Source organism: Stegostoma tigrinum, chromosome 3 (genome assembly GCF_030684315.1).
Source record: "Stegostoma tigrinum isolate sSteTig4 chromosome 3, sSteTig4.hap1, whole genome shotgun sequence".
Taxonomy (NCBI): Eukaryota; Metazoa; Chordata; class Chondrichthyes; order Orectolobiformes; family Stegostomatidae; genus Stegostoma; species Stegostoma tigrinum.
Genome location: NC_081356.1, coordinates 92497713 through 92509842, shown reverse-complemented (window position 1 = coordinate 92509842; position 12130 = coordinate 92497713). Strand labels below are relative to the sequence as shown.

The following is a 12130-nucleotide window of genomic DNA, read 5'->3' as shown; positions in this document are numbered from 1 at the left end:
TCCCATAGTGAATAAAAAATATACACATTACTCCAACTAAGGTTTAACTAGTGTCAAATGTAAGTTCACTACAACCTCCCTGCTCTTGTGCGCTATTCCACGATTCATGAAGACTAGAATACTGTTTGCTTTATTGACAGCTCTTTCAACCCAGCAATCATTTTTAATGACTTATGTGATAAATAATCAGGTCTCTAACCCTACACACCTTTCAGAATAGTGTATTTTATCCTATCTCCATGTTCTTTCCACCAAAGTGTATTACACATCTGTGTATTAAATTCCATGTGCCATTAAGCTACCACTCCACAAATTTGTCAATCTCTTCTAAATCCTTTAAAATCTGAAATTACTTCCAATAGTCAGTTATAAAGCACAACTTTACAAGTTTGTTTAAAAATAATTTATCTATCTTGTTATTAAAAGTAATTTGTGTACTTATCTGTGTGCACCAGTACAACATACATGGGTAGTTTATATCAGCGTTTTTTATTTGAATTAGACTTGCTGCTGTTAGGTACGTACAAAGAAAGAAATAGTCAGGAGTCTCACATATCTGACAAAGCACTGTGACTGTCACTAGTGTGTGTAGTTTCAGAATTTCACAAACATAATACGGCTGGCAAGGATTTCCACAATATCATGTTGTCATGTGAAAGTGACAACTCAAGAAAATCAGACAAACCTACTGCTGTGGCAGTTGCGATTTTAATTGTTGGGACCAGCATGCTTCCCAGTTTACACAATATTTACTTAAAAAGAAATGTATGTACAAGGATTACATTTTTGCACATGAGGGTTTCCACTAACAAATTTCAATTGCATTAACATTTTGGATACTTTCCTTAAACAGTTTTTACATACTTTATAGTTAAAGAACATTTAAAGTGCCTGATCACATCTTTCAAAAATTTCCAAATGTACTTCACATTACAATATATTACTTTAAAATGAAATCACTGTTACATATGCATACCTCAACAGTTATTTTGTAGAGTGTGCAAAGTAATGAAATTAGCGCCAGAAGCATATGTGAGGGTGATGTAACAATGATGTTGGAGTGACATGGATAAATTAGAACCTGGCAGAAGCTCTATTACTGTGTGAAGATAGTGGCTTAGTGAGCTGAAAAGTTTAAAGAAAGAAATGAAACCAGACAAACTACCTGACATTGACCAAGACACTGGAAGTGACAAAGACAAATTGATCCTGCGAAGTCCTTCTAACAACTGGAGGCTAGTGCCAACATTGGGAGAGCTGGCAGATGGAATAGTCAAGCAGTAACCTGAAGTAATCCTACTCAAAAATGTCTTAGACAAAACCAGAGCCATTAATAGTATGCCCTGTCCCACCAGGAGACAGCAACAAAGATGGGATGCAGTTGGGAGGGAGTTGGCCTGAGAGTCCTCAAGTTGACTCTGGACCTCATAAACTCTCATTAGCAAAGAAATATCCTGCCAATTACAGCACCCCCTCACTGATGAATCAATACTCCTCCATGTTGAACACCACTTTTAAGGTGCACTGAGGGCATTGAATGTACTAGGTGGGGGACTTCAGCGTTCAGCATCACTATAGATCCAGCTTGTCAAGCCCCAAACTGAATCCCCTGAAGGTGGTGAGGGAACCATGAACAGGGAAAATCATTCTCAACCTCACCCGTAACAATCTGGTTGTCACAGATGAGTCTGACCACCACTGTATTGATAAAGGTGACCACCTCGGCCCTTGTGGAGGCAACATTTCATTTTTGCACTGAAAATGCACTGTATTATGTTCTGTAGCACAAACCTGGGTGTTAGCATTCATTAGGAATGGAACTAGCCATATAAACCTTGTGGCTAAAAGAGCAGGTCAGAGGCTAAGAGTCCTCTAGCAAGTAACTGACTCCCCAAAGCCTGTCCAGCTTCTATAAGGCACAAGTCAAGAATGTAATCCATATTCCCCACTTACCTGGATGAGTGCAGCTCCAGTAACATTAAAGGAACTTGACACCATCGGAACAAAGAAACCCAGTGATTGGCATCCCAGTCACAAACATTCAGTCCACTTCACCATCAATGCTTAGCGGCAGCAGTCTGTACTATTTTCAAGATGCACTACAGAAATTCACCAAAGATCCTTAGGTAGCATTTTCAAAAGCATGGCCTCTTCCATCTATAACAATAAGGTCTGCAGATACATGGGAATACCATCATCTTTTTTTTCCTCCAAGATATTCACTATTCAGACTTAGAAACATAACACCATTCCTTCAATGTTATTGGGTCAGAATCCTGGAATTCATCCCCTAGCATTGAGGGTATCAAGTCCTAACAGACTCTAGGGCTACTTTGCCATTAGAGAGACAGCTAAAGCAAATGGATTGCTGCAGTTCAAGAAGGCAGCTCATCACCACCTTCTCCAAGGCAATTAGAGATGGGTAGTCAAGGCTCGCCCATCCAGCGAAGTCCACTTCCCATGAGACAATTTAAAAATGAACAGCATTTTCATGAAAATAACATTTGCCATCATTTTTTTTTGCTGTTTGCATTGAAACAATACTTAATTTTGTCTTGGGCTATACAGTTCCTAATCTACCATTGGTTGCTTTATGTTGCATTGTTTATCTCATACAATTCTTTTTCTCATGCTGAAATTTTGAGTTACTAGAGTTCATTTTTCTTTCTTTAGATTCCTGCTGACTGGGAACGTGCCTCTTTGAGACCTAGCAGTCAAGCAAGCAGTATCTTCAAGCAAAGTCCACAGATTGGCAGCATTTACACCACTACAAGGGGTTATGCTAACAGCAACCTGGTAGCTGATGAGGAATCACAAGAATTTGATGACTTGATATTTGCATTAAAAACTGGTGAGTGATTAATTAATAAAACAAAATAAAATAAAATTTCTGTTCAATCAAGCGGTGGCTGGGACACGGAAAGACTGCTGTTACCAAGGGAAACAGAGACAATAGACCTACCATATTAAATATTCTTCTGATAGCAGGTCCATCATTGCTATGTCTTTAGCAATAATGAATTTAGCCCATTGTTGACCATTGTTGTTGCAAAATGTGGCAGCTACACCATGAGCTTATGTTCCCCCTACACCATGAGCTTTTGTTTGCCATCATAACCTTTGATGCAGGACCTTATCAAATGCCTTCTAGAAATCTGAGTGGAATGTACTCGTTGGTTTTCCTTTATCCATGGTGCAAGTTACTTCAATGATTCTGTAATAAATTCATTAAATATGATTTCCATTTGAAAAAAATCATTGATGGCCATGTATAATTACCTTGACATGGCCCAAGTGCCTACATTTTCGCCTGACAGTTGATAAGCTAACTTACTGTAGTTTCCTGCTTTCTGTCTCCCTCCTTTTCTGAATAGAATAGTTGTGTTAGGTGTTTTAGTATCCAAAGGAATCTCCCGTAAATAAAGAGATAAGAAGGTGTAGAACTGGATGAACACAGTAGGCCAAACAGCATCAGAAGAGTAGAAAAGTTGACGTTTTGGATCTGGACCCTTCTTCAGAAATTGGGAGAGGGGAAGAGGATTCTGAAATAAATAGAGAGAGAGAGGGGGAGGCAGATGGAAGATGGATAAAGGAGCAGAAAGGTGGAGAGGAGTCGGACAGGTCAAGGAGACGGGCATGGAGCCAGTAAAGGTGAGTGTAGGTGGGGAGTTAGGGTGGGGGTTGGTCAGTCAAGGGAAGATGGACAGGTCAGGGATGCGGCGATGAGGCTAGTAAGCAGGAGATGGGGGTGGGTGTTGAGGTGGCAGGAGCGGATAGGTGAAAGATAAGATGGAGAAGTCAGGGCAGTGGGGATGGAGCCAGTAAGGGTGAGTGAAGGTGGCGAGTTAAGATGGGGGTTAGGTTCTTGTCATCCAAGGAATGGGAGTGGGAGCTGAAGTGGTTCACGACTGGAAGGTGCAGTCGTTTGTCATGAACTGAGCATATGTGTTCCATAAAGTGGTCTCCAAGCTGCTGTTAAACCACTTCAACTCCCCCTCCCACTCCTTGGACAACATGTCCATCCTGGGCCTTCTCCAGCGTCACAACGATGCCACTTGAAGGTTACAGGAACAGCACCTCATATTTTGTTTGGGAACCCTGCAGCCCAATGGTATCAATGGGGACTTCACCAGCTTCAAAATCTCCCCACGCCCGACCTCATCCCAAAATTAGCCCAGCTCGTCCCCACCTCCCTGACCTGTCTGCCCTATCTGCTCCTCCCACCTCAACCCCTACCCCCACCCCTACATCCTACCTACCAGCCTCTACCTGCATCTCTGTTAACCTACCCTTTAACCTAAATTACCATTTCACTTTCATTACATCTGCTTTCCTGCTCTCATAATTGCCTTTGTTTCATTTCATAAAGTCATCTTGGACAGCCAGTCTTCTCCTGTAAACTGTGTGTACAGTTCAATCATATTATGGTCACTACGACCAGGGGTGCTTTCACTTCGAAGTCAGTAATTAAACCTATCTCCTTGGCCAAAACCAGTCTAGTACAAAATGCTCTCTGGTTGGCCCTATAACATGCTGGTCTAAGAAAATACCTGCAAACATTCAATTAATTCCTCATTGAGACTATCTGATTTTTCCATTCCATATTTGGTTTGAAATCCCTCATAATAATTACTGGACCCTAGGACCCTATTGACAAGCTCTCATTATTTCTTGCCCAACATGTCTTTTCTTTAGTACTGAAGCAGTGCCATAGTAGATTCAAAATATTAACTCTGTCTCTCTCTCTCCAAAGAAGTTGCTGGATCTGCTGAGCATCTCTGGCATTCTCAATGTTTATTTCAGATTTCCAACATCCACAGTACTTTGCCTTTATCTAATTATTTGTTTCTTGATACCATGTTCTCCCATGAGGTTACTGTTAGGGCCTAAACACAGCTCCCACGTGTGAAATCTTGCCTTTATAATTACTCATCTCTACCCAGACATCTTCTATATTGTGGTTTCCTCAATTCAGGTCATCTCTCTCTATTGCGCTAATCTTTAATGAAAAGAAACACTCCTCCATCTTTTCCCATCTGCCTATCCTTCCTAAATGTCACACACCATTCAGTACTCAAGTCGAAATCTAGGTCATCCTGCAGCCATACCTCGGTTATGTTCACTAGATCATTCTTGTTTAATTGGATGTTTTGATTTGATCTGAGATCTGAATCCCCTATCTCTTCCTGTCATTGTCCGTTTACCATATTTCACATTAACTCCTTCCTCTGCTTCAATTTCCCCGCCCCTTGACATATAGTAGCTTCCCAAATTTTGGCCATTGGCCCCACTATTCAATTTAAAACCCTTCTACTTCCCTGGTCATGTGTTTCACAAGAACACTAGTCCCAGCACGGTTTAGATGTAGACCATCCCACTGGCACAGCTCACACTTACTGCATCATTGGTGCCAGTGCCCCACAGATTGGAGCTCACTTCTCCCACAAGTCTTGAGGTTGTATGTTAATCTCTCTAATTTTGTTTACCCAATGCCAGTTTGCATTTTGCTCAGGTAACTTTCCTAGTTCTACCTATGTCATTTGTGCCTACATAGACCATGACAATTGGATCCTCCCCTTCCAACCCAGTTCTTCTCCAACCCAGAGTAGACATTCTGAATCCTGGCACTGGGCAAACAGCACAGTCCACTGGACTCACATTCTTTGCTGCAGAGAACAGTGTCAGACCCCATAATTATGCTATCCCCTACCACCATGACATTCCATTTGGTTCCCTCCATTTGAATGGTTTTCTGTACCTCAGTATTCTTCCCATGGTCCTCTGCACTCATCCCAACAAGCTGAGAACTTCGACTCTATTGGATAATTGCAGAGGCTGACAATCCTGTTCTCTGGATCTCCTTATCTGTCTCACCTGTAGCCACACCCTCCTGTCCTTGACCACTGGCCATATCAGAACACATTATCCTAAGAGGTGTAAATGCCTCCCAGTACAAACAGTCTCCATAACATTCCTCCTTCCTAATGAATCACAGGTTGAACGTTAAACCTTCAGCTTGTACTTTCTGGACTGAAGCTGTTCAAACATAAGACGCTTCCCACAGGAATGTTTGCCCTGAACCACAATGGTTTCGTTGAACTCCCACAGGATTAGCTATGACTCAATCCCTGTACTGCCATTCCTAATGAGTTTTTCATTATTTGTTTCGTTATAATATTCACTAATTCATGTTGCTTTTATGTAATATATTAACTTTACCACCAATGTGTAAATCACATTAAAACTTGAGAATAGAATATTCAACCAGTTAACATCTTGGAAATTACTTGGAAAGAAACATCTCTGCATTCTCTTCACAGCTCACCTCTCTCACTCAGTTTGTGTCATCTGCAGATTTGCAGATACTGTGGTTAGATCCTTCATCAAAATCATTGTTAGGTATAGCTCTGCATCTCAGAGGCCAGCTATCACCCACCAATTAAATAATATGTTTTTTTTAATGCTTTTAAAAACAGTACCACTGTATCCAAGATAAGTGATGAGTGGTCAGTGATTTGAAAGGTTGTATATGGAAATGTCTGGGGTGGGGGAGGCCAATATTTAACCTGTCAAAGGAGCTCTTTAGGCTGCTCTGTTAGGATCTGCTACTACGGAGGGTGACAAGGTGAAACCACAATCCAGGTAAATACCACTGAGTACGAATTCATCTCAAAGTGCAGGTCATTAAGCATATGAACAGGGTCAAAAATCATCGGACCCAGTGCCGTTCCTGGCCTTGTCCCTAGGCCCATGATCCCTGACCTGAACACAGCAGCTCTATACCCAGTCCATGCAAAGTGGATCCCCTAGGTTGTAGTTATTGGGGCCTGATGTACTCCCCTGTCCAGGGCCATGGTTAGACATCTAGGAAATTATATCTCTCCTTAGCCCTGTTAATTCTGAACTAGCGCTATACTTCACGTGGATAGATGTTCTGGCATAAACTGGCCTTCTGTAAATTACAAGTCATTCCAGAGAAGAAGTGCACATCTTATGAAGAACATTATGAACTTTGGGCTTAGACCCATTGTGGTTTAGAAGAATGATGCATGATCTTATTGAAACATACAAGACTGGAAGGTCATTTGACAGGGAGGATATCTGGAGAGTTAATCCTCTTGTTCAAGAGACAAAAACCATGGGGCACAGCTTAAGGATGGAGGGCTCTTTTTTGAGAATTGCTTTTCTTTCAGAGAATTATTATATGGAATTCTGTTCCCCAGCACGTATTGGAGGCTGGATCATTGAATTTATTCAATGCAGAGTTAGAGTTTTCTCAGACAAGCCCAACTGTATATTTGTTTTAAAAGTGGCCAATTTAACCAGGCTTTCTTAATGAAAGAATGAGTTTTTTGCCTACTAAAATACAAAAAACTATAATAAAAGGTGACACATATATATAGAATAGATAACAATAATGTAAAATTGATTAAAAAAATCAATCTTTAGCTAGTCCATGACAGGTGATTGTGCAATGTTGCAGCGGTCAAGCTAGATATCACGGTAGCACTGACGCTGGTAGTCGAGCAGCTGCTTGGGGATCTGGATTTTACTTCTATCTTTTCTTTAAAATAAACACATCCTTCAATGCTCAGTAAACTTATAAGTTACACTGGATAATGATCCATTTTCCTGATACTTATGCATGATAATTGGAGGGCTAGCAGCTCAACTGCCTCAGAGTTGTATATTGAAGACATGCAAAGTGATGGTTGAAGATGCCAGAAGCTAAGCAAATAGGCCCTGGCGATCTTCATTGTGGAGTGAGAGGTGATTGATCACTGAATACAGGAGAACAACACTGCAGTAGGCATGCCTATTGTGGCTGGGAGTGAGTGGTAATCAGAGGGCCCCTTCATGGCCATGGAGTGCCCAAAATTGAAAATCCTCTTTCCAAAACCCCCTGGATGTTATTCCCAATGGTGCAGGATTCAACAAACTCTGTGTGAAAAGGCCTTTTGTTGGTCACTTAAATCACGGGCTGGAGCTTCGGGATAATCGCCCATCAGCCACAATCCACAGCCAGGTTATTATGCCCCTTTTATGCACCAATTTACCAGCTTTCCCACCTTCCAGTACATCTCCAAGGAGCTGATAAAATACAGCCCTTTGTGACTTCATTCTTCCCAAATCAAAATATAGTTTGCTCGTAGGTTTTCATGAAACCTACAGATCTCTGTGAAGAAATATTCTGTGTAGACCTACAGCGTACAAGAGTTTTGTGACAGTACAATCATTATGTATTTGGATTCTATTTTAAAAGTAACAATTAAGTAATGTGTGCTCAGCGTAAGTTATAGGGCATTAAGAACTATTCAAGTTTGAGTCGTGTAATTCTTAAAATAGATATCATTACAATAAAATCAAATTAAACATGCACTTTGTGACCCAGCAACGTAGCAACTGCTATGATTTATAAACTGGGCCTGGTCTTAAAATGCATTGTTTCTAATCGGGTAGCATCTGAAAGAGTGACTGTTCTTTTTTAAAAAGACAGTTTTACAGCAGACATAGTACTAATATAATCAAGAAATTGACAAGCATTGATCAATTTCTATCATGATAGATTTAATGTATCTTACAAGGAGAATGCTAAAAGAATATATACATAAATTAGTCTTATGCAGTAGAAAAGATATATTACATGACTTTTCACAAATTTTGATTACTTACCGTCCAGGAAGAATTGCTTTCAGAGCCACAAATTTCACCTTTGCAAGTTATCTCCAGCAGCATCCGCACAGATGACGGCGTACACTGGAAGTCTCAGAAGAAATGCTGTATAGATGACACACAGTCCTACCAGCTGATATAACAACAGAATGCCTAATTTGGATTGCAGAGGTCTCGAAAACAAACAGTGCAAACAGCAAGTGTTCAGCTGCATGATGGGCATTGCACTAAATTTATTTAAGGAACTAAGAGCCACATTGGTGACTGAAGCCAATTTATTAATTTCTGCCGCTACATAATATCTGGAGGCACTGTGGAGTGTTTGTGGAAGGGTTGTGGTGAACTGCTTTTACAGAGATTGTTTTGTTGTATTCTTACAAGTTGAGCAGAGAATTAGCTGACCTGTCTGCATACAGTTGCAAAAGGTCCCAGCTAACAGTGTCTCTGGGTCTGCAAATCAACGGAGATGAAACACCAAATTGTTGAGTAAATAAAGAGAACTGGCTTCAGTGACACAAGGTTAGGTAACAAGAGGACATCAATTTAAGGTGATCAGCTAAAGAACCAAAGACAACAATGAGAAAGTTTTATTTTGCTCAGCAAGTTTTTGTGATCTGAAATACGCCACATAAAAGAGCAGAAATGCATTCAAAAGCACTGTTCAGAAGAGAGTTAGGTAAATAAGTGAGAGGAAATAGACTACAATGCCATGGGGAAAGACCAATGGAGTGGGACTAATGGATAGCTTTATCAAAGAGCCAGCATAGTCCTAACAGGCACACTTGTCTCTATCAGTGTTAGTTCGTTTGAAAGTTCACAAACAAAAATACAACTGGAATATTTTGTCGAAGTAGGATGAGATGAAGGTGAGAAGTACTTTGAGCTGGCTGTTTGTTCCAGGATTTTGAAGTCAACGCGTTGAAAGAAAAAGGAATCTGTATACTCTAGCAGCCAAAAGGAAAATACACAACTTATTTTTTGGTTGGAATAACTGTGGTGGAATTTTTGATGATTTGGAATTTCAACCAGACTGTATCATCCCCAACATTTTCATGGTGTACTTCCTAACAGGACTTACTGGGTAGCAATGAGAAGCAGAAACCCTTGATGATATTTTTATAACTTTAGCCTGCAGACTTTAAGATGAATTAGGGTACTGTGCATGTTATCCATTTGTGGGTCAACCTCCCCAACACAAACACTCAGCTCAGTATATGTGATAATGGGAACTGCAGATGCTGGAGAATCCAAGATAACAAAGTGTGAAGCTGGATGAACACAGCAGGCCAAGCAGCATCTCAGGAGCACAAAAGCTGACGTTTTGGGCCTAGACTCTTCATCAGAGAGGGGGATGGGGAGAGGGTTCTGGAATAAATAGGGAGAGAGGGGGAGGCGGACCGAAGATGGAGAGAAAACAAGATAGGTGGAGAGGAGAGTATAGGTGGGGAGGTAGGGAGGGGATAGGTCAGTTCAGGGAAGACGGACAGGTCAAGGAGGCGGGATGAGGTTAGTAGGTAGGAGATGGAGGTGCGGCTTGGGGTGGGAGGAAGGGATGGGTGAGAGGAAGAACAGGTTAGGGAGGCAGAGACAGGTTGGACTGGTTTTGGGATGCAGTTGGTGGAGGGGAAGAGCTGGGCTGGTTGTGTGGTGCAGTGGGGGGAGGGGACGAACTGGGCTGGTTTTGGGATGCGGTGGGAGAAAGGGAGATTTTGAAGCTGGTGAAGTCCACATTGATACCAGAGGTTCACCTGCACATCTGCCAATGTGGTATACTGCATCCACTGTACCTGGTGTGGCTTCCTCTACAATGGGGAAATCAAGCGGAGGCTTGGGGACCGCTTTGCAGAACACCTCCGCTCGGTTCGCAATAAACAACTGCACCTCCCAGTCGCAAACCATTTCCACACCCCCTCCCATTCTTTAGATGACATGTCCATCATGGGCCTCCTGCAGTGCCACAATGATGCCACCCGAAGGTTGCAGGAACAGCAACTCATATTCCGCCTGGGAACCCTGCAGCCCAATGGTATCAGTGTGGACTTCACCAACTTCAAAATCTCCCCTTCCCCCACTGCATCCCAAAACCAGCCCAGTTCGTCCCCTACCCCCACTGCACCACACAACCAGCCCAGCTCTTCCCCTCCACCCACTGTCCCCCTCTCTCCCTATTTATTCCAGAACCCTCACCCCATCCCCCTCTCTGATGAAGGGTCTAGGCCTGAAACATCAGCTTTTGTGCTCCTGAGATGCTGCTGGGCCTGCTGTGTTCATCCAGCCTCACATTTTATTATTTCAGCTCAGTATATGGTTCATTTATTCACCGAGCCATGCAAAAACGTTTCTGTCTTGCCATTTTTAAAAGGATAATTTTCAGCAGTTTCAGAGTTACTTCCAGACCATAGAGCCTGAAACTGTTTGTTGAAAAGAACAAATATGTCTTTTAGATTGATTCTGAATTAATGTTTTTTCTTGTCTCAGGTGCGGGCCTTGACAATGAATCCTATCACGGCAGCCAAGATGGTGGAAACATTGCTAATTCACAAATTGTGGAGCTCAGAAGAATACCAATAGCAGATACACACCTCTAACATTCTTATATGCTTTTTAAATCAAATTTGTCCAAATTTTTATACTTTACTGACGTATTCTTTTGCACTAAAATTTTGCATTTAAAATGTAGAACAGTGTTACACGCTTCAATTTGTACTACGTTTTTGTAATGTTCAACTGATTGTGATCTTATCATTCAATCAAATCTGTTTTTTAAAAAAATCCTGTCGTTCTTTTTTACATAGTCATAGAGAAGTAAATATGACTAATTTGGATGTACAGTTCATGTAGGATTTAGAACAAACCCCAAAATAAACACAAGCAACAGATTACTTGTATGGAACATCTACATCTTTCTGTGGAATGTCAATAAATTGTGTTTTATGTTCTTTTCTGGTAGCAAAAATAAGCCGAGTTTTAAGTTCTTCATATGGTGCCATTCTTGCACTCGCTCTACATCAATAACATATTGTGTATTTATGTAGCATCTTCCACAAAGTAAAATAAAATCCCAAGATACATCACAGAAATGCAATCAGATATAATGTTTCTGACTTAATTCTGCCAACTGGATGGTCTCTGAGACCACTGGCAGAACTTTGCGCCACACAGTTTAATGTCTGAGTACCAGTTATTGGCTTCACTTTTTGCAGTAATAACAGATGGCAAAGCCTAAGAGTACAACAAAAAGAAAGCCAAAAAAGGCAACATTTTCAGAGACTTTAAGATCAAAAGAGACTTTAATTGACATATCTAATGGACTTAAAATGGGTGCAGCACTATCTAATTTTAGTACCAACGCCTGTGGAAAATTCATATCTGAAAGATTTCAACTTCCAAATTTGCATAAGTTTGATCTTGCAACGCACACGCTTCCATTGTCATTTTGGTGTCTTGAGCTATCTAA

At 41.2% G+C, this 12130-nt stretch overlaps 1 protein-coding gene across 7 annotated transcripts in view; it reads left to right on the top strand.

The window, feature by feature from the left end:
* Positions 1–11632, top strand: part of adgrv1 (adhesion G protein-coupled receptor V1) — a 560536-nt gene extending 548904 nt beyond the window's left edge. For all 7 annotated transcript variants that reach the window (XM_048527106.2, XM_048527099.2, XM_048527104.2 and 4 more), the window contains 2 exons: positions 2674–2851; positions 11152–11632. In XM_048527106.2, coding sequence (XP_048383063.2) covers positions 2674–2851; positions 11152–11261 — 288 coding nt within the window. In that variant the 3' untranslated portion in view covers positions 11262–11632. The remainder of the gene's footprint in view (positions 1–2673; positions 2852–11151) is intronic.
* Positions 11633–12130: the final 498 nt, after the last annotated feature.